The sequence below is a fragment of the Oryzias melastigma genome, linkage group LG1 (genome assembly GCF_002922805.2).
Source record: "Oryzias melastigma strain HK-1 linkage group LG1, ASM292280v2, whole genome shotgun sequence".
In the NCBI taxonomy this organism is placed as follows: Eukaryota; Metazoa; Chordata; class Actinopteri; order Beloniformes; family Adrianichthyidae; genus Oryzias; species Oryzias melastigma.
This window is the reverse complement of record NC_050512.1, coordinates 11,911,967-11,932,590: the sequence shown is the minus strand read 5'-3', so window position 1 is coordinate 11,932,590 and position 20,624 is coordinate 11,911,967. Positions and strand designations below refer to the sequence as shown.

At 36.1% G+C, this 20,624-nt stretch overlaps 1 protein-coding gene and 1 long non-coding RNA gene across 2 annotated transcripts in view; one reads left to right on the top strand and one right to left on the bottom strand.

Annotated features, from left to right (window-relative positions):
* grin2ab (glutamate receptor, ionotropic, N-methyl D-aspartate 2A, b) overlaps positions 1 to 20,624 on the bottom strand; it is a 131,745-nt gene that overhangs the window by 94,937 nt on the left and 16,184 nt on the right. Inside the window, exons 3-4 of the mRNA XM_024259644.2 lie at positions 4,413 to 4,637; positions 4,175 to 4,333 (exon numbers count right to left, since the gene is read on the bottom strand). Of these exons, the coding sequence (XP_024115412.1) occupies positions 4,175 to 4,333; positions 4,413 to 4,637 (384 nt within the window). The remainder of the gene's footprint in view (positions 1 to 4,174; positions 4,334 to 4,412; positions 4,638 to 20,624) is intronic.
* LOC118598755 lies at positions 2,263 to 20,587 on the top strand. The gene is made up of 3 exons (XR_004947860.1): positions 2,263 to 3,471; positions 3,985 to 4,600; positions 20,453 to 20,587. It is a non-coding gene; the product is annotated as an uncharacterized LOC118598755 (long non-coding RNA).

The following is a 20,624-nucleotide window of genomic DNA, read 5'->3' as shown; positions in this document are numbered from 1 at the left end:
ACGAGGAATAATTATAGCGTGTTGCCACACACGGAGACTACTGATGCAGAACGCATCAAAGAGAAAAGTCAGTGTCAGTTAACTTGGATCCATTATTGATCCTTTTATCATTTATTCATTCATTGATCTTTACATGAAAATTGTCACAAAGTTGTGTCTTTTCAATTTAAAATGTGAGAATCCTAAAAAAAATTAAAAAGAACTAATGTGACAGGGGGAAAAGGAATATAGCTTATTCATTTTTTGGAGAGACTAAAGATTTATTTCAAATGAAACAAAGAGCTTTTGAAAATCATCACAACCTTTCCTTTAAGCCTATTCTTCATTATTTAAAACCTTTAAACCATCCATTCATTTTCTAACTGTACTTGATGGAAACTGTGTTTTTGTAGCATTTTACTGATGATGGAAGACTTATATAAAGAAAAGGAAAACTGCATTTGTGAGTCTTTCTTTATTTAAATTACAGTGAATTTGGGGCAGACAAAAAAATTGCAGTTTGGAAAAGGTTGCAGGTGTAACGTAGGAGTTGTGTTCATCTTTTGTTATGGTTTTAATTTTGCTTCAGAACCCAATGGGCTTCCTACACTCCCATCACCACCAGAGGCTGGTACTGTAGGGCTGAAATGAAGCCTGACCAGGACCGTCAAGCCTTAAATCGTCCTGTCAGATCACATAAGCCACTAGGTTGACTCAAGGACTTTGTGGTGTTAAAAAAAACAAAAAACACACATCTAATCTACAAATGTTCACTTTGATGTTCTGAGGTTAAGTGACTAATTAATATTGATCATTCTGAGTCCTTCATCACAGTTAGTTAATAGTAAGCTGATTCTTTATTGGTTACTTATTGTGTGACCAATGACATGTACTTGTGATATGCCGTCAATGTACAGGCAATTGCACTTAAGAATGAAATTGTTGTGACAACTGTGGCACTAGACACTAGATTAAAACCAGTTTTTATCCAATAGCTATCACAGTTTTAAATGCTGCTAGAAATTGAGAGCCTTTTTAATGCAATTTTTTAACTCGTTTGCACCATATTAAGAGGCTGGATGTATGTGTCTGAATTTATATATTTTATTTATTTATTTATGTTTTTACAATGCATCATAAAATGACAATTTTGTTGTGTAATGAACAAGAACAATGTTATTCATTCATTAAAACCCCTTCAGTGTTTTTTGAGCCAATCCCAGTAAAGGTACACCCTGGACAGGTCGCAAGTCCACCACACAATAACACACACCCACATTCACACCTCGGGACAATTTAGAGTGACTAACTGACCTACAATGCATATTTTTGGACTGTGGGAGGAAGTCGGAGTGTTCAAAGAAACCCACGCATGTGAGAGGAGAACATGCAAACTTCCCATGGAAATGACCCGGCTGGGATTTGAACTTCTTACTGTGAGGCTAACCACCACCGTGCAGTTCAAAGTCCTCAAACGCCTTCTTACAAAAATAAAAAAACAAAACTGCCAGTGATGCTTTTTCAAAAACTTGCAAACTCGCCTCTTTTTCTCTGTAGTTACCTGAATTGAACGTTTATTTCAACCGAGCAGTAAAGTTGTTCTTTGCTCAAAACAAGCCTGCAGGGACAAGAGGCAACAACACCAACATTTTCACCCGCTAACTGCTCTGTAGTCAAAAGGTTGTATTTTGTACCGTACTTTCATACCCAGCAACTCCCAGGTGAGGAGAAAAGAGGAAAAAAAGCTCTTTTTTTCTTTACAGAATAAAAGAGACAATAATTATATATATATATATATTCTATCATCGTATCTCTTTTTATCAGTAGTTTCAACCAGCAGCTCTCAGAGCAACCCAAGTCCTGATGTTTTCCTTACCTCTCTCATTCTCTCCGCATCTTTTTTCTTATCGTACGTCACACACGCACACACACCCAGACACACATACACACCGCCTCCCCCATCAACTTGCACTTCAAAGACTGCTGCGTTGCAGCAGTTATTGGTTCCTGTGTTTGGCTGCTGTGCCCTGGGAGATTTAAAAGCTAAAAAACCAGTTGTGTTTTATCAAAGCTTCTGCAGTCTGTCTGTCAGGCAGCAAGGTCTGCATCAGAACCACAGAGAGAATTCAGCCAAGAAAAAGACGTCTACCCCTGCCTTGTGCTGAACATAACACATAAATAAAACAATAATAACATAAACTGCGATCTTGAAAGATACTTTTTTTCCCTTTTCCATTTATTTTCCACTAATCAGCAGACAGAATATATTCACAAGCAGCTCGGGATTTCTTTTTCTACTGTGGTTTTGCATATGAAATATGAATAAATCCAAAGGGATACAATGAATATCTGCAAACAATTATTACAAAAAATGTGTAGATATAAAGACAAATCAATTAATGAAGTTGTACCAAAATATTGCAAAATCTGAAATAAAGAGGGGGAGGTAATATATACACAACATGTAATTAAAAACAAAAACCTTGATTATTGTGTAGTTTTTAAATTATTATAACATTTTTTTCAAAAAGTTCATCTGTTATTACCTTTCTTTGGCCGTCATATGTTTTAGTTATTTTATTTACTATTTACTTCAGTTTATTCTTTTCCTTTTGCTCTGACTCGGTGAGGTCTGGGTGTGAGATTTTATTTTTCTTTTTTTACAAACATCTTTTATTGTAGTTTGGAGCCTCGAGAGGTTTATTCATGTAGAGCGACAGACGCTACAACAAACGGCAATTACTTCTTTCAAAAGGAGGAAAGAGTCCAATTACAGAAGCAGAAAAAATAATATAAGATAAACGAATGGGGCCACACTATCTGTTCAAAGAATAAAATGCATACATTTTTTTCTTTTCTTTATTCATTGATTTTGGTTGCATTTTAATAATTCAAGCAGAAAATGCCTTTTTATGTATTTATGTGAAGCTTGATTGTCTGCTTACAAAAAAAGTCCCAGGAAATGTTTGTATGTTAAAGATTTTTCCTGACTGGAAGAAAAAGCTCCCCGTGTGTCCTTTTCTACAACTTCAGTTTCAAATCTAATCTACTTTGGACCTGAAGTGCAAATCACATCAACACATCACTGGGTCCAACATTTTTTAAAGACAAATAAAGTAAAAATAATTAATAAAAAAAACATTTTTTTTTTAAAAGAAAGAAAAACTGTTTATTTTCCTCAGGATTAATAATGGATAATTGACTTGAAGTTGAAATTATACAAGAAATAAAACATTTCAGAAACCAAAACAAGATAAAAATTAATAAATCATTTAAAAACAATGTATTGAGAAACCAAAGTAATTTCCAGAAATTAAAATTAAGCACAAAAAGAAATAAAAAAAATTAAGGAACATTGCTGATTGAACGATGAGGTTGTTCCATCAACTGAATATCATTTAGCATTAAATAATACTGGATATACTCCATACTAATCATGACTACTGAAGACCCATTTGAAAAAACTCACATGTCATCATCCAATCAGAGGAGGTAGGAACAGACCTACATTTGCTCTTTATTATCGTGTTTCTTTTTTTTAATATTTCATTTTCGGAAATTACTTTTGATTAGCCGAAAGGTGAACAACAACAAAAACTTTTGTTTTATCAAAATGTTTCATTTTTAATTTTGTTTCACAAATTTTGGAATTGTGTTTGGATTTCTGGAAAAAGTGATGTTTTTTTATTATTCGTTTTGCCTTTTTAATTGTGTATGTGATCTTTAATATGTCCAGTGATTTGTTGATGTGCACCTCAGGGCCACCGTACTAAACCCTTTCAAAGCATTTACTACACAACCAGTGAAAGCAGCTCGAGATAAAACATCACATCTATTTAAAGGAGCTCTTTTCCATTCACTAACTCAGTGTACAAAATCCACGTCACTAATGTGAAATCAGTAATGTTTATGCTGTAATTCATCCTCTTTCATGATGCATGTGTAGAGCTACCGGCTGCAGTGCTCGCAACGACTTCCTAAACACCAACATTATTCTTGCCGTAGACAACAAATTTACCACCTGCAAACCCATGAGATGAAAGTATTAACCTTGAGCAGCTGGATCGTGCACAAAGGAAGGATTACATCTCCCTGCGTCCAGTCCTTTCCACTTTCATACATAGAGAAGTGGGAGTGTGTTTCATGGGTCAGAGCGTGTACTCGAGCAGGTCAGTGCCAGTGTTATGTCACTCACCTTGTCGGCCATTATCATAGAGGAACCTCCGTGGACTCCCAGGACGGGAAGTTGTGTCTGAACAGACAGGAAGTCAAGGATCTGGGCTATGGCCTCCTGATCGGTGCCGTCGGCAAACACGATGCCATGGAGGCGAGTGCGAGACACAAGCTCACACATCTTGAAAGACAAACATTTTCAACTGTTTGTTAACATCTTGTTTTATTGTAACATTTGCTTAGCACCCAGCTTTCCTCACCTGTGTAATCACAGACTTGGGGTCTGTTTGGTTCATCCTCAGCGTAATCACAGAGACATCAATGACGTCTTCGGGGCGCCTCAGCGGTCGGATTTCTTGGTCAGACACTTGGCGAGTTTGGCCGAGAATCACACCCACGCTTAGCCCTGGAGGTTTTTGGGACCCCACAGACGCCATGAAAGAAGAGAGTAGGAGTAGCACCCAGCCCACTACACCCATCATACCCTGCAAAACATAAACACAAATGTCACAAATTATTATCCATCCATCTTCTCCAGCTAATTTGGAGCTGGGTCACGGGGCGGCAGAACTAAACTGCCTTTAGTTCTGGAATTAGTGCCTCAAGGTGCTCCCAGACCAGCTGAGACACACAGTCTGTCCACCGTAACTTGGGTTTTCCCCTGGGGCCTTCCCCTAGTGGGACATGCTCAGAATACCACCTGAGGGAGGCATCCAAAAGAGATGACCTAGCGACATCAACTGGCCTCCCTAAGGGAACGCCATCTCATTTCAGCTGTCTGTCTCTTGGAACCTCTCCTCTAGGTCATGACCCTGAAGCTCATGACTACAGGTGAGAGTAAGGACGTAGATTGATCAGTAAATCAAGAGCTTTACCATTCAGCTCAGCTCTTTCTTCACTACAATGGATCGATACAGTGACTGCATTATTGCAGCCGCCGCACCAATCTGCCTGTCAGTCTCACACTCCACCCTTCTCTCAGTTGTGAACAACTACGACCCTTTTCATAAAATGTCTTTTAGCTTAACCCAGTCTTTCTTTGTGGCCTCTCTAAACTCTCACTCCTGCTTCTGCAACTGGTTGTCTTATGAATAAACTGCAACATATATTTTTTTCCCCTGATTGATTTTTCCAAGAGACCTATCAGTAAAGTTACATTGACTGATGGTGTCACAGTTTTCAGGACAGTTGTCCTTCAAAAACATAAAAATGTTGAGTGATATTCTGTTTATTTAAAACAATGAGGTCAAATCAAAATTCTCACCCTACCCCTCTGGTATGTAAGTTTTTCTGTTCCATCAGACTCTGAATGTCTTGAAGCTTTGAATTTTCTTTCTGAATTTTTGTTTTTATTTTCCTACTATACTCCAGCTTCTGCTTACTCATCCAATTGTAGGGATGTTTGAAGGTAAAGGGGTGTCCGAAATAGTTTTCTAAGAGTGGAGCGAAGGGATTTTGAGTCTTGTATCCCTCGGCCTGTAGGGCAAGCAGCGTTTCTTCATGTGGGTGCGCTCTGAAGCACAGAAATTTTCATTTAAATGTAAGTAATGACTTCTTGTTTTAGCATGACCTTTTTAAAGTTGTGAAACCAAGTACTAGGAGCTTTGTGCTAACGTTCCTGACTGGCAACTATTGATGACGTCATTGAGTGGGAGTCACGTCCAAATTCAAAGACACTATTTTTCCACAACTCTCCGTTTGGAGGGTTGAATGAAGAGGTAGGGAGAAGCCAGAGGGGTAGGGGAAGAATTCTGATTTAGTCAAATTCTATGTTTTAAGTCTAAAAACCCTTCAAGAAACACTTTACACATTTTTCTAACTTGTTTAAAGACTTAAACAAAGATTTGCTTGTGATCAAAGATTTCTACAATTTGCCTATAGCTGAGCAGATTCTGTACGGGAGACACGGCTTGGAGGAGATTGATTGACAAGGTCAACAGCCAATAAGGACACAGAACATGCAGAACCAATGTGCTTTAAAAAAAAAAAGTGTAAATTTGCACCGAAAAAAAATTGTGACACAGTGAAACCATGATAGGACAAGGGACAACTGTACACGTTTTTTTAAATTTTATCTACGTCACATCAGAAAAACAAACACCAAAATAAACATATCATTCAATTACATAAGAGATGGATGCAACAAAAATTTACCACTCTTACGCTAGCTTTGCCTCCTTTTACAATAAATCACCAAATTTTCTTCATACAAGACAATATATATATATATATATATATCGTTTTTTTGTGTTTTTACCAAAAGCAAAATCAATCCAACACCTGGTATTGCTTTTTACATAAAAAATAAAAAATAAGTTTTCAAACAGCGACTTGTATTTCTATTGCATAAAATGCGAATATTGGTTAATTTCTCAAGCCAAAATGCATGACATGCATCAGCTGTTACGAAACGTGCTCTCTAAAGGACGCCAATGTGTCCTCTGCTGTTCAGTTATTATTATTGTTATGTAGTCCTTGTCAAAGAGAGAAACTATCTGGACTTAAATCTAACTATTTCTGCTCAACCCCTTGCAGGGCTTAATGGGACGCCCCAAATCTCTCTTCCAGAGTTTGACTATTTGAACATAATCAATGCCTGTAGGCAAATGTACACAGTAAAGTACCAGCGATTAAGGGATAAAATAACCCTGAGATAAATACAAGCTGATTTTACCTCAGCTGTTGGGGTATAAGGGAATAACTTTAAATGGCTGAAGGCCCTTAAATGTCTCAATCAATCAATAACATTTACGTAAATTAATAACATTGGCTTTCAGCTCTGTGTCCCAAACGGAGTACCAGTTTAAAGAGACTGAGCTGCTGTTTTTTGCTGTAGTCTAGTCTGCTCAGTGCTACCTTTTCCTTTAATGGGAGAAGATCTGAAAGAAGCAGATGAGTAGAGGAAATGCAGTGTGAAATGCCCTGGGCTGAATAAGAGTTAATGAAACCATGATGCGAATGCTACATTGCATCTCAACCAATTTCTTACACCACCGCCATCCAACAGAGCTGAAAGAAAAAAAAAAAAAAAACTCACCCCAGGAGGAAACATCACATCTTCAAAATTAATCTCCTGTCTCCCAAATGTCTTAATCCTTCCCCTACTTGTTTTCTATCTACGTATCCACACCTGCTAATTATCGTTATCGGAGCATTTTCATATCATGCTCATGTTTTTTTTTTCTTAAATGAAGGTTATGTCTTTGATTCTTCCCATCAGTCTTTTCAGCCGGTTCGGTATGTATCTGATCCATGTCATCTTACGCCTGCTCCAATCAGCCCAGTTAGTGAAGTCAGTACTTTTCCCGGCTTGCTTTCTCTGCCCTGGTGCCCACAGACTAGCCTGCAGCTCAAGCAGCACTTAGCATACGCCACTAAATCACACACAGCTATTCTTCTGTCCCAAGGAATTAGTGTCAGCTCCAACCGAAGGGACACATTTACACTAACTTTCCCTGGAGTTAACATCACAACTAAGATAACTAAGGGCCATACTGGGCCATGCCACAGTTAGCAAAACGGTCAAAACATCTGTAAAACATTGGGTCACTTTGTGTTCCCATTGTCCAATGGGGTTTAGATTGGTGAGCTTACACGTATACTGAGACCTAAACTCAATCACTATTATTGTTTCCAGTATAAGCATTCAAGCTTTTATATAAAAATGGCTAAAACATTTAAAAATACTATAATCTTGAGAAGCAAAGCAGGACTGTAGTCTATTGTAACAGAGTTTGGAATTGGTTTTTGAAAGAATTTTGTTTAATTACACTGAACAAAAATATAAATGCAACACTCGTTTTTTTTCTCCCATTTGTTTGTGTGGCCCTGCAACAGTCTGTCCAGGGTGTGCCCCGCCTTCACCCAACAGTAGACAGGTCAGGCTCTGGGGAACCCCTGACCCTGAAAGGAATATAACGGGTCAGGAAAATGGATGGAAGAACTCAAAGATCGGAAAAATTTTCTTCATTTCATTCCCAAGTCGTCACATATTTACGCATGGTTAAGGAACCCTCTTTTTTATGTTTTGGGTGTCCCAATTCGTCCTTTTTTGACATGCTGGCTGTTCCAATTAAATCAGGGATCTGGTTGTTTTGTCAGACGCGGACCGCACCTCAGGATGTGGCCGGTACTCTAACCCGATAGCCTAAACCTAGCTTGGGCTGCATCTGGAAGCAGCAGCGGTACTGATCCAAGTCTGGTACCGATTCGCGTTCAGTACAGTAAAGGTTAGGGTTAGGATATTGGTGCGGTCCACGTCCCAGTACTGGACCACTACTGGTTTTCGGCCAAGAGGTTGGGGAGTCTTGATTTAATTGGAATAGTCAGCAAGTCAAAAAAAAAAAAAGGAGTTGGAGAAACCTAAAACATACATTTTTAACGCAGAGGGTCCTTAACCATGCAGCAATATGTGACGACTTGAGAATGAGAACGTGTTGGCCTTAGACTAGCCACAACACGTCTTTCACATAGACTTGAACAGGTTGTTTGTTGTAGAATGTTGGTCCGTTATTGATAATGGAAAGAAGTGAAACACACCATTACATACCCACTCAAACTGGTTACACCAATGAGCTAGAGTTGAAGATCCCGATGAGGACAACAAGCATGTTTGGGATCCTCTCTGAATCGGCGTATCCAACAGCGTGTTCCAATTCCTGCCATTATCCAGATTATTCGCACAGCCATTGCAGAGGAGTGCCCAACATTCCACAGACCACAATCCACAACCTGATCAAATCTATGGGAAGGAGATGTGTTGCACTGTATGAGACAATTGGAGGTCACACCAGATACCCCTCCCTTCAATAAAACAAAGCAACATGTGTCAAAGTGGCCTATTATTGTGGCCAGACTAAGGCACACCTGAGCAATGATTAAGCTGTCTAATCAGCGTCTTGATATGGCACACCTGTAAAGCGGGATGGATTATCTCAGCAAAGAATAAGTGCTTTAAATTTAGACAGATTTGTGAACAGTATTTGAGAGAAATTGTTATTTTGTATTTGTAGAAAAAGGTCTTCATGATAAATGGTAGCATAAAAATGTTGTATTTATATTTGGGTTCAGTGCATGTAGTTGGGACAAGATGAAAATATGGCCAAGCCTTTGCTGGGGTTCTTTTGCATTTTTTTCCAGAACTATGCCCCAAAGCTGTAAATAAGTCCTGTCTTGAAGAGTATTTTTATGACGGAAGTTGACTTGAGACAACACACCAAATGCTCAAGTGGGAGCTGGCCTTAAGAGGCCCTCAAGCTGCTTCAATCACATTGATTAAGAGTGCGCCTTTGAGCGCTCCGTAACAAAACCCAGAGTGATTTTCCTTGGTTATAAGCACATCTTTTGCTTCAGCAATGTTAGCGCTAACTCTTATTAAATAAAGCTCATGTGGGTGTAATTGTTTCAATCTATTAGCCCACAATTTTCATTCTTCATCGCTGATGAAGCAGCTCAACACAGAATCTGGAGATGACAAAACAAATTAGGATCTACGTTCAAGGGTAATTTCCATAAAATACTATTGGTGTTTCTTTAAGCGCTGCTGCATCCCGGACGTCGTTGTCATCTTTTTAGGCTTGAATGGTAATGTTTACATTTAGTAAATTAAAGGTCATTCACTGAGCCACATAATTGATTTCAGAAATTCAAGCAAAATATGATTTAATTTAGAAAATGTTTGGTGAAGTGTCAGTTTAAGGTTTATTTTTGCAATGTAAATTTCATTTTAAGCCATTATCCATATTTCAGACAGTATCCATATTTCTAAATATATATTTGTAATAATAAAAGTTTAACCCTAAACTTTATTTCTTACATTAAAAATAAAAAGAATTATAGTTAAGTATTCTACATAAAAGTTTAAATGTGAAGGTGAACACACTGGCCGCATCCTACGCAGTTTAATGCATGCCCATCCAGCCAGTGTTGTACACACCTCATCAGCCAGTGGAGGTCGTGGCAGGGAGGAGATTCTTCTTCTTTTGTGTGTTTACTTTTCAGTAGCGCTCGCCCGTCACCTGCTATTGATCCGATTCACGAATCAAGCTCAATAATTCACAAATTGAACCACAATTCTTACTTTTTAATATGTTTGTTGCTATATGTATATATTTTTACAGAATCTATGAAAATATAATTTATTTATATTAAATCAACATCATATTCTTATTCAGAACAGGAAATCAGAATGAACCAAATCAATAAAAATACAAAGGTTTAAATATAAATAACATGATGTTTGTCACTTTGAAAAAAAGATTTATTTTTTTTACATTTTTTTTTCAACCTTCTGGTTGAGTTCAGCAGTAACACAAAAGCATCTGTGTTGTTTTTGTTAATTTAGGAACAAATCCTGAAAATCTTTGCCACAGTTTCTCCATCCTCAAAGTTCTGCAACACCTTATGTTCTTTGCATGACTTATTGGTGCAAATCCTGTATAAAAACTCGCTTTTTTTCCACAACAGAATCAGCTGATTCACGTTGATTACATCCATCCTTCAGTTGTGTAAAACATCATATCAGAGTGTAGCTGTGTATCTTCGCTTCAGAATCCCTTGGAATTATCTTATTTGTGTTAACTGTTGAAGAATTGCCATAACCAAAACAATGTTAAGGCTAATTCATTTTTTTCAGAGATTATGTCAGTGATTGGAACTTCAGTCTCATTTTTTGAACGGACAAAAAGATCTCGCTTTTTTTCCTTTGAAAACAGGAAGCTTCATTGACACAAAGATTTGTTTACTTCCAGTCACAGTAGTGCTGCCAGTGATATGAGTGCTACACATTCAATTTGTTTTAGTTCATAAACATAAAATCCAACATTATTATGTATTTCAGAACAATGAATACATAATTCCCTAACAATATTTTACTACACGCTAATATATTTGAAAAATCGCAAATCAGCAATCTTGGACGTCGCAAATATTCATACTCAAATTTTCTGTAGCAGATCGGGAGTATCCGAGCAATCGAATACTCGTTACAGCCATAGTGATCATGTATACAACAGCTGGTGCTACTGTGTCTTGAAGCGGACACCACCCACATGTCTCTACCCAATCCATGTCCCTGACTGGTCACAGTTCCGCGTAGCTGCGATTCAGCGTGAAAATGTTCAATCGAGTTAAACTTTTTAGCGCCCCATCAATGAATGCCGATTTGTATAAAGATCAACATAAAACCTAGCGTAGCCACACGCAATCACGTGGGTTTCCGACTCGAAAGCCAGAAATTCTAGTCTGTGCACGTTTGCATTGACTTTTCATTGAAAGTAGCCACTTAAACCCAAGTCAATGCAGCCGGTGTGTTAGAGCCTTAAAAAGAAACCATAAGAGATCACTGCTTTTTATTTGGTCTAAAACCATTAACTGCTTATGACAAACTGGACTGTATGACTCCTCCCCCCTCACGTTTCAAACAGGAAGTAATTCTCGTCCAAAAAGCCAAACCCTATAGACTTCTATTGAGCCAAATATTCAGTCATTATATTTGTCAGAATAACCGTTCTTGCTATGATACATTTTTTAGAATGTTTTCGCTAATTTTTTTTTTCTTTCTGTAGTGCACTCAATCAACTAATCCACTAATTAATAAAAGTATGCGGTCTCACATCAAACATTAGAAACATTTCAAAGATTCTCCCGAGCACATTTGAACAGGTAGAGTGTGGACATCCAGTAATCTCACCCCTGATTGGCGAGAGGGTTGGTCACAGGAACGATGACTCAGACCAATCACTCCTTACCAATATCGTCTGGGTCTAACATGGCATTATTCGCTTTGTTGAAAAAATGGCGACTGAATTGATTTTATTTGGTTGGAGCCGGTCATTTTCTGTGGGGGACAAAACACTCACTCAGTCCACTTTTTATATACAGTCAATAGTTAAAACTTAAAAGCAAAAAATAAATAAAGTTAATATAGAAAGCTAAAAGGCATCTGTGTTTGATATTTTGTTAAAAGTGAGCAGAAAAGTGCCACAATTCAGGAAAGAATGGTGCACGTCTCCTAATACAGCCCTTTGTTGTTTCATGGTTACTGAATAGTTCCCTCAGCTTAGCAGCAATGCCACAGAAGTACCTGAAAAATGTGCCGTTGAACTTGTTTTCATGCAGAAGACGTCTGGAAAATTCAAACTACACATTAATAATAAACCCACAATAAACCCACAAACAGTCTCACAGTTGAATAATGTAGAAGAATATCACATAATCTCATTCTCTCCTCTGTTTGCTGTGACACAGCCACTGGAGTACAGTAACGTATGAAAGCAACTGCCACACTAACACACTACCACACAAGTCTCCTTCATAACCATATAAAAATACATCTTTACTTTACTACCACTTGAATCCTAAACACCCAAATTATGCAGTTCTAAATCCTAGGAAAAAAAGACCAAATTAATGTACATGTTTGAGGTGGAAATCTGAATGAATTTAGCGTCTAATTTACCAAAGCAGCACCTAATCATTGGAAACTGAAACTATCTATTAGGTGCAGAATCTAAATCTACAAGATGTTGCTCACCACTGAAATGGGCATGTAATGGAGTACTAAATCTCAGAACAAGGGAAAACTAGAAAACTACGCAAATGAGGGAATAGAGAAGTAAAAGTCCCAATTAAAATTCCACTTCCTGGGCCATTAAGAGATCTCTTTACATTTGCCGTGTTAATCACTTGGGTATTGTTGCATCTTAAACTTAGTCCAATGACTTTAATTGGAGTCTAATGTAAGATTTTAACTAAATAAACAAATTAAAACGAATCTTCAATCGTGAAGAAGATGCTGACTTTATTTATGATCAATTATGAGATTATGAGGCTGAACATTGTTTCTTGGATGGATGGAATAAAAAAAATCCTTCCTTAAAAATTGCTTTGTTATTGCCTTAATTCATGTGATGTCTGATTAATCGAACAGGATATAAATAAACACATACTGCAGTAGTATTTAAGTTGTATAATTCTTGAGTAAAATTGTGTTAAACAACCAAATAAAGGTCAGTTTGAAAAAATTACATCTTGTCTCAAGTATTAAAGGGTTGGAACCAATACTGAAATGTAAAAAACTTCTGTAAATCTAAAATGTATTACATGTAAAAGTACAATTTTTTAATACAGAACACAATTTATATTGTGTTCCATCTAAATCCATAAGCTAGAAAATCAAAGTTTGTGTCAGAGATGGCACACACACACGATCAGATCTTTCTTTTAATGCAGTTACTCAGATATTTACACTCAAAATAAAATGATGATTATCAAATCCACTAAGAAAGTGAGTGATTTTTTATATTTGGACTTGGAAAAATGAAACGGTGTAACAAATTTGCTGCCAACACATAATGGGGACCGGATAATGTTCCAAATCATCCCTTAGCAAGGGTTTCCTTCCCCAAAAAACTGTTGGCTAAATTGTACAATGATTTTGTTCATATTTCCATTGAGTGTTTTCAATTTTTCTGCACTTTCAAAGTGCTCTTATTACGGCAATAAATATAAATCTGTGTTGTTTTATGTTCATTTGGAAAAAAGTAAGTATCCAGACGTTGAATCAGGACTTGGCAACCAACTGTAATTGTTTTATAGTTTTTGGCTGCAGCTCTATAATGAAAAGATAACCATGGTCAGGACATTACCCAAAAGCCCACCATGTGTCAGTATGAAAAAGACATTTAATACAGTTTGCAGATGGTACTGTGAGGAGCAAAGAAGTAACATATTGTACAATAAAGTAAGTTACGCGAGGTGCTGAATGCTGGATTTGTGTAAAGCTTGTGGTTTTCACAGATTAAAGTTCTCCAAAGTCAACTAAAGTGCCAAACATCAGCAGTTTCTTTTTGTGCTTGGGTTTCTTCGGAAAAACTTTTCACACAACAGAAGTTGGACACGGCCCGTGTTTAACCTGCGATGTTCAAACAGGCGTGGAGGTGAAACTCTAATGTGTGACGGATCGGAGCAGAGCACCAAGCGAGCAGGCAGCAACATCTTTGGGATGCAGCACTCGTCACCGAGTGTGATGAACGTGTCAGGTCATGATCCACCAGGCTGCCGTAAACAATAGCATCTGCCCTCAAAAAATTAGAGCATTTTTTTGACGTTTGAAGGACGATTAGCATGATTTATCACAGGCCGTCTACGTCAACATGACAATATGCTCGTGATTTGTGACAGATTCCTGAGAGACAAAGCAGAGAACTTTTGAGTTTGTTGTAGTGTGGTGGAAACACAACATTCACAACATGTGTAGGGCCATGAAATTAGAGCCTTAGAGACAGAGCAAAGGAGGTTTTTACCGCTTATAACTTTTTCATAACTTTTTTTAATACTAACTGCATTTCAAATAGTCAAATTCATATAAATAATAATAATAAAAAATTATCAAGATTATTTTTTTTTTGAGCAACTATTTAAGTAGCTGAACTTTTTCCGTTGATACTGAAGGGTATGTGTAATGGTGGCTGCAACTTCAACAAAGATCAGCAGTTTTCAGCTGTTTGATTTCTGGCCAGAACTGTCAATATGTCCTTACACAAAGCAGCCCATCCCCATTCTGTCCCTGATGTCCTCATCCGCATGTAAATGTATATCACCATGACAAACTCTGAAACTTTCCAGAGGTTACGGCCAACAAACTTCACTCTTATTAGCAATGGAAGGGCATGTTTTCGACAGGAAGACGCCCTTGATCTTAACTTACCGAGAGAAAAATAGTGAAGTTAGAATATTTAGTTCTCTTTTGGATAATATTCAGAAAATATGTTATCAGATTTAAGTAAAAAAATATATACATTTAAAGAGTGATTAACTTTTTGCTTTAGACCTTTCTCAAACTTTTAGTTTTTACTTTATTTGTTTTCATTTCCATTAAACAACAAAAAATATCTTGAAAAGTTTTTATACCTGGAAATGAAAGGGAATTAAAAACATGTTTGCCCCTTTTGAATATATAAATATAAATCTAAAATATAACGTTAAAAAGTGATTGTATTCAAACATATATATAGGCTATATATCTGTATATAGATAAGCTTATGGTTTGTATCAAAGCATTCATTTGAATATCATAAACAGGCAAGTTTGTGTCTTATTTCTAAATTTGGATAACTAGAATTAAGCAGCATGGTTCATTGATTATACTTTTGAAGGAATCATTTTCTAACAAGTTTTTTAAGGTGATTTGATTTCTTAAATTGCTTGAATTAAAACCATTGATTCCTTTGTTTTGTTCTGAATTTTGGCAAAGAAAATCTCCTTTTAAACTATAAGTACTTTGTCTTTTTATAAATTGTCTTTGTATATTGTGTGGCAGACAATTCTGATGTGCTTTAGGGGTTAATTTTAAAATACTTTGATCAACTAAATCTTAAAGTTGTAATATTTCTAATTTACTGAATAACGGATTGGTTGAATCTCTGTTATTACCTCCAGAGATAATACTTATTGTCTTTTTTGTAGAACAAAAATTGAACTTAAGTATGATTTACATCTATTTCCTCAAATTTAACTACAGTAATTTAGAATATGAAACAATCAAGAAGTTAAACATAAATTCAGTGCTTTGATATCAAATCAAACTTTATTTGTAAAACACTGTTCAAACTCGTGTCAAAGTACTTTGGATAAAAACATAATCCTTTGCTGTTTGCTATAAACAAAAGGCAATACATTGCATAAAAAATACGTAAAAAACAATAACTTTACGTAAAACAGCAGTTGTTTTTGACATTTTTGTTTTGATAAAACTGATTTGCGATTTCCAAGTAATACTCTCATCATCAATGACACCCAGAAATTAATTTTCTTTCTCCCTGTTAAAGTTAACGGCATCTATTTCAAAATAAATATTCAGATTTGTATGCATGTTGTTAAATATCATTAAAAAAAGGCTTTTTTGCAATTTAGTGATAATGAAACATCAAACCATTGTATCATAATTTCATCCACCTATGCAGAAATATGAGAAAACAGAGAAAAAACAGTTTTTGCATTGATGTAAGACTAATCATAAACATTCCTGTGCTGTCTGCTGTCACTGACATGCATGTTTTGGCTCTATAAGCATAAAAATGTAACACTTTTAAAGTCATTAATTCTTTGAAATACTTTGAAAATGAATATTTATAACCCTAAGTCAATTTCTGAGCACATTGCTTGTTTTTGTTTTGTTTTTCCCACTTTTTAATTAAACTATAATTACAGCTGTTCCCTCTGCCATTACTGCTATTGCTGAGTACAACGCCGCAGTTAGACAGAAAACAACGCAAATGTAGGCGAGCAGGTCTTGACTTACAGCATCTGCATTCTCAAATCACAGCAGTCCTTGAGGAAAAACTCAAAATGTTGACAAAGTGACATATTTCAGTCCACATTTTTATCATTTGTTTAAAAGAAAATCCTAACAAATCAGAAAAAATCTACAATATAATAATAACTCATGAGGTGACTTCAGTGTTTGTTATGCAGAAATACTTGATGTGAATCTACCGGGGCATTCATCTTTCTGTATTAGTCAGCTGAACGATTTATCTCAACCTAAACGTCAAAATGAGGAGAGAAGTAATAAGCGGACAGCATGGAGTGGATGTAAATATGAGCTGAGTGAGGATTTGGTTTAGCAAACGGAATCTATCTCCAGCAGATCAAAGATGTCACGGAAAGAGGAGAATCGTTTGTTTTCTTGTTGATTAACTGGGTTGCATTAATGACAGTAAATCACTAATGAGGTGCTGCTCCGGCTTAGCCTCTGGACCTCTAAATCTTCAGCCAGTTTTTTCAGTGATGTCAAACTGGATGGCTCTGCCCTGCCGTTTGAGATATCATTTACAGTAAAGCCTGGGGAAAAAAAAGCCAGACGACAGTCCTCAGGGGGTTTGTGATGAAATTCAATTTGAAATAAATAATAAAAGCTAAAAAGCAAAATAAAGTGGACCATCTTCCTGCACAGCCAGTCAACCAGTCGTTCATAAAATAATTACAACAGACAGATGATGGCAAGTGTTGATGAGATCAGTGAAGCTCTGAGCTGCTTAAAGCCAAGAAACAGCAACGGGAATGAATGACAGCAGGAAGCAGTGTCCAGTAGACCTACATGTAGTCACTTACTCATTCTGAAATGTTATCTGCAAATATACCACTAATTATTTCAAATTAAACATGTCTAATGTGCAATGAAGTCAGAAAACATCATTTATTGGTCCAATGGTGCTCAGGCTCATTTCTTTCTAAAGTTATAACTTCAAGTGTTTAAAAATAAATAAATAACCATAAGCAAGTCAAGGCTGTCTGGCATCGCTAACATCATCTTGATTTTATTTCAAGACACTAGAGCTTGTTTGCTTTTACACAAGATAGTCTGTGAACAGAAACAGCAACCTAATAAGTGGAGAAATGACAACCTGAGCTTTGAAAAACACTAAAATAAAAAAAAAAACAATAAAAACCCATCAAAACATAGGAAGTATTTCCTGAAGGAATGTTTTAATTTAAACCTGTGGTCCCCAACTCCTGGACCGGTCCATAGAACAGTGGGCACAGAGAAAAAATAAAAGAAAACAAGACCTATTATGCATTTTATCCATTTTATTTATAACCTGAAGTACGTTTTATATTTCAGAAAACTACTGAATTCCCTCCACCACATCCACCTCATTCCTGACGTGTGTCAAGTCGCTCGATAGCGCATCGAAAATACATTTTCTCAAAGCGGCTGCACCGATCATTGAATTGAAACTTCCAAGATAGCAGAGTTAACTAAAAACAAATGCATTTGGAAAGTTTCTTTTTGCAGAGAAGAGCCAGAGAGAAACAGAAGAAGAGACTTCTGCATTTTACAGACAAGAACCGGGAGTTTTGACTCTAAATATGGATTTATTGCAACAGTTGTTCCCACAGACCATAATGCAGAATATTAAGCAACCAGCTGTCCAATGTAATGAGGATGCTGCTAATAAAGTTGCTTAAACAATGTATTCAGATTTATGATTGTTTTTTTTAAATTCTAAGGTTGAGTAATCTTTTTTTTTAATACTAAATAAGCAATCAGTTATTGTTTCAAATTGAAAAGTAGACAAACATAGTGTTTTTTAGGCCATAGGTTCCAAAGGGTTGAAAATGAACGTTCTAAATGTACAATTTTGTGTTATCATTTGTGATTTTGTGCAGATAAGTGGTTGGCAAATACTGTAATAAATAAAAAATAAAACAAATAAATAAATAATCACTATTCTTTTTTTACCCAGGTTTGCGAATTAATTAATATTTTTAATTTATTCCCAGCCCTTACATATATATATATATATATACTGTATATATATTATTAACAGTAGATGGCAGTAGCTGTTCTCTGAGTATCGATGATTCTGATGTAGCATGCACTGGTCAAAGAAAATGCCACCTATTTTGAAGTTCCTGACATTTTTTAAATCCTTTAACAATGCATGCAGCCTAATAACTTAACATTTCTGTACTTGTGTAGAGCTTCCTCCAATCTGCCCACTCAATCGTGACTAAATGCAGAAATAATCACTGAAAAAGAAACAGGGCTGGAAATATGGCAGAAAAGATTACCATAAAAATAAACTGATCTCAATGACTCATTAAGACAAAACAATGAACTTAAAAAATAAATGATATTAAAGTCCCTAAAATTCACCAAGATGCATTTTTTTTTGGCTTATATAGTTGAGGTCTTTTTATTTTCTGAGATAATTCTGCAGTCAATAATTCACAGTAATTACCACCCACGTCGAGCAAACTCCTAAAATTAAGTGCATGTTGTCTAATTTCACATGATGACATAACATTTGTACTTCTTTTCCATTTACAAAGCGCCTTCAGAATTTATATTTAAACAAATTCCTAATTTTTTTTTCTGCTTTTTTGTATATGTAGCAATAAAGAAAAGATAGAAAAGTTGTAAGAAAGTGGAAAAGTCTCATAGAAAAGTCACTGCTACTCTGTAAAGATCTGAGAGGCAGCATGATAGGTTTCAGTTGTAATTAAAAAGGGAAATTCACTCCACTTTGATGTATTAAGTTTGACTAAATCTCACAGTCTAATTGCAAATCATTTTTTATCTTGTCCAAAAACTCCTAATGTCATGATGGAGTTAACCAGCAAAAATAAATTGAGGGTGCTCTGTAAAGCCTTTTATAAAATAATAATTATGGGGATGTAAATTCATTGGAATGAGTAAAAATGTATATGTTGGAACCATGACAGATCCAGAGAAAATCCAAGCTTAAAAAGAACTCGTACAATAGGAATTGAGACTAAGCCATCCTCATAAATACACAATGCAATTTCTCTGTCTTTTAATTATTGAAATGATCTGAAACATTAAAATGATACAGAACACTTGTAGACAAATATTGGATGAACCTTGTTAGACAATCTGATGTAATTATCAAATAAAGTCCCTTATTAGTTTTCAGGTAAAAATTTTATTTGTTCTCATTTTGATGCATGATTACAATTCTTAAATAATTAATTATTAATAAAAGGAAAAGACTTATATGAAGCTATTTTTGTCTAATTGTCCATGAGAGGTAAATTGTTGCATTGTTGCTTAAAAACATAAAAAATCCTTTTCTTTAAGCTCCGTTGTAAAACACACTTTGTTTGCAGTGTGATACATATTTGCACAAAATCCAGGTAATTTTCACAGAGTGACTTGGACAAAAATTATTATTAGTTTGAACAAGTACATAGATTAGAGCCTTCGGTTGAAAAGTGATGCAAAAAAATTATTTAACTTTAACATAAAGCTGCATTTAAGGCATGCAAGTTATTGTATTTATAAATCAAGAAATGTTTATTAAGAATAAACATTTAAAGTGTTTTTTTTAATCACGCCACAGGATGAACGCAAGCTTTTGAAGCCATGCAAGTGTGATTATGGGTAGTCTCAACAAAGACAAAAAGACGTCAGTCATTTTGAATTTTTTTGTGATAATTTAATTGTGTTTTACTGTGGGTTTGCAAACAGCACAAACGTAACACTCCTTTCCTGCAGAGGACGTGGGGACGATATTATTGCTACCTCTGCCCCAAACCCCACAGTGGTGTATCCCTCTCTTTGGAAGCCTGTTCCTAAAGATGTGATAACATTCTGGATAGTCGTGAGGAAGTGAAGATTGTGTTAGATTAATTGCTGAAGCAGTAGCTTCAGTGCGCTACACTGCTAGATGCCCCTTCTGGAGCTGGTGACAAGAGTTAATCCTCCCAGCTTTGTCAGAGATTCAGCTTCACAGAAATATTAACTGCACTTTTTTTTTTCCTTTTCTTTGAGTGCCATCCCTCAAATCATGGAGGTTGTGTCATTCAGGCTGGATCTGGTTTGGTGCTCAACTGCCTTCATTTTCCCGCAGAAGAAGCTCTCGGCTACTGAGGACATGAGCCAGAAATTTCCACTCAAGCAGCAACTAAATAAAATTTGAATCAGTCAGATTTGAATTAGGCAA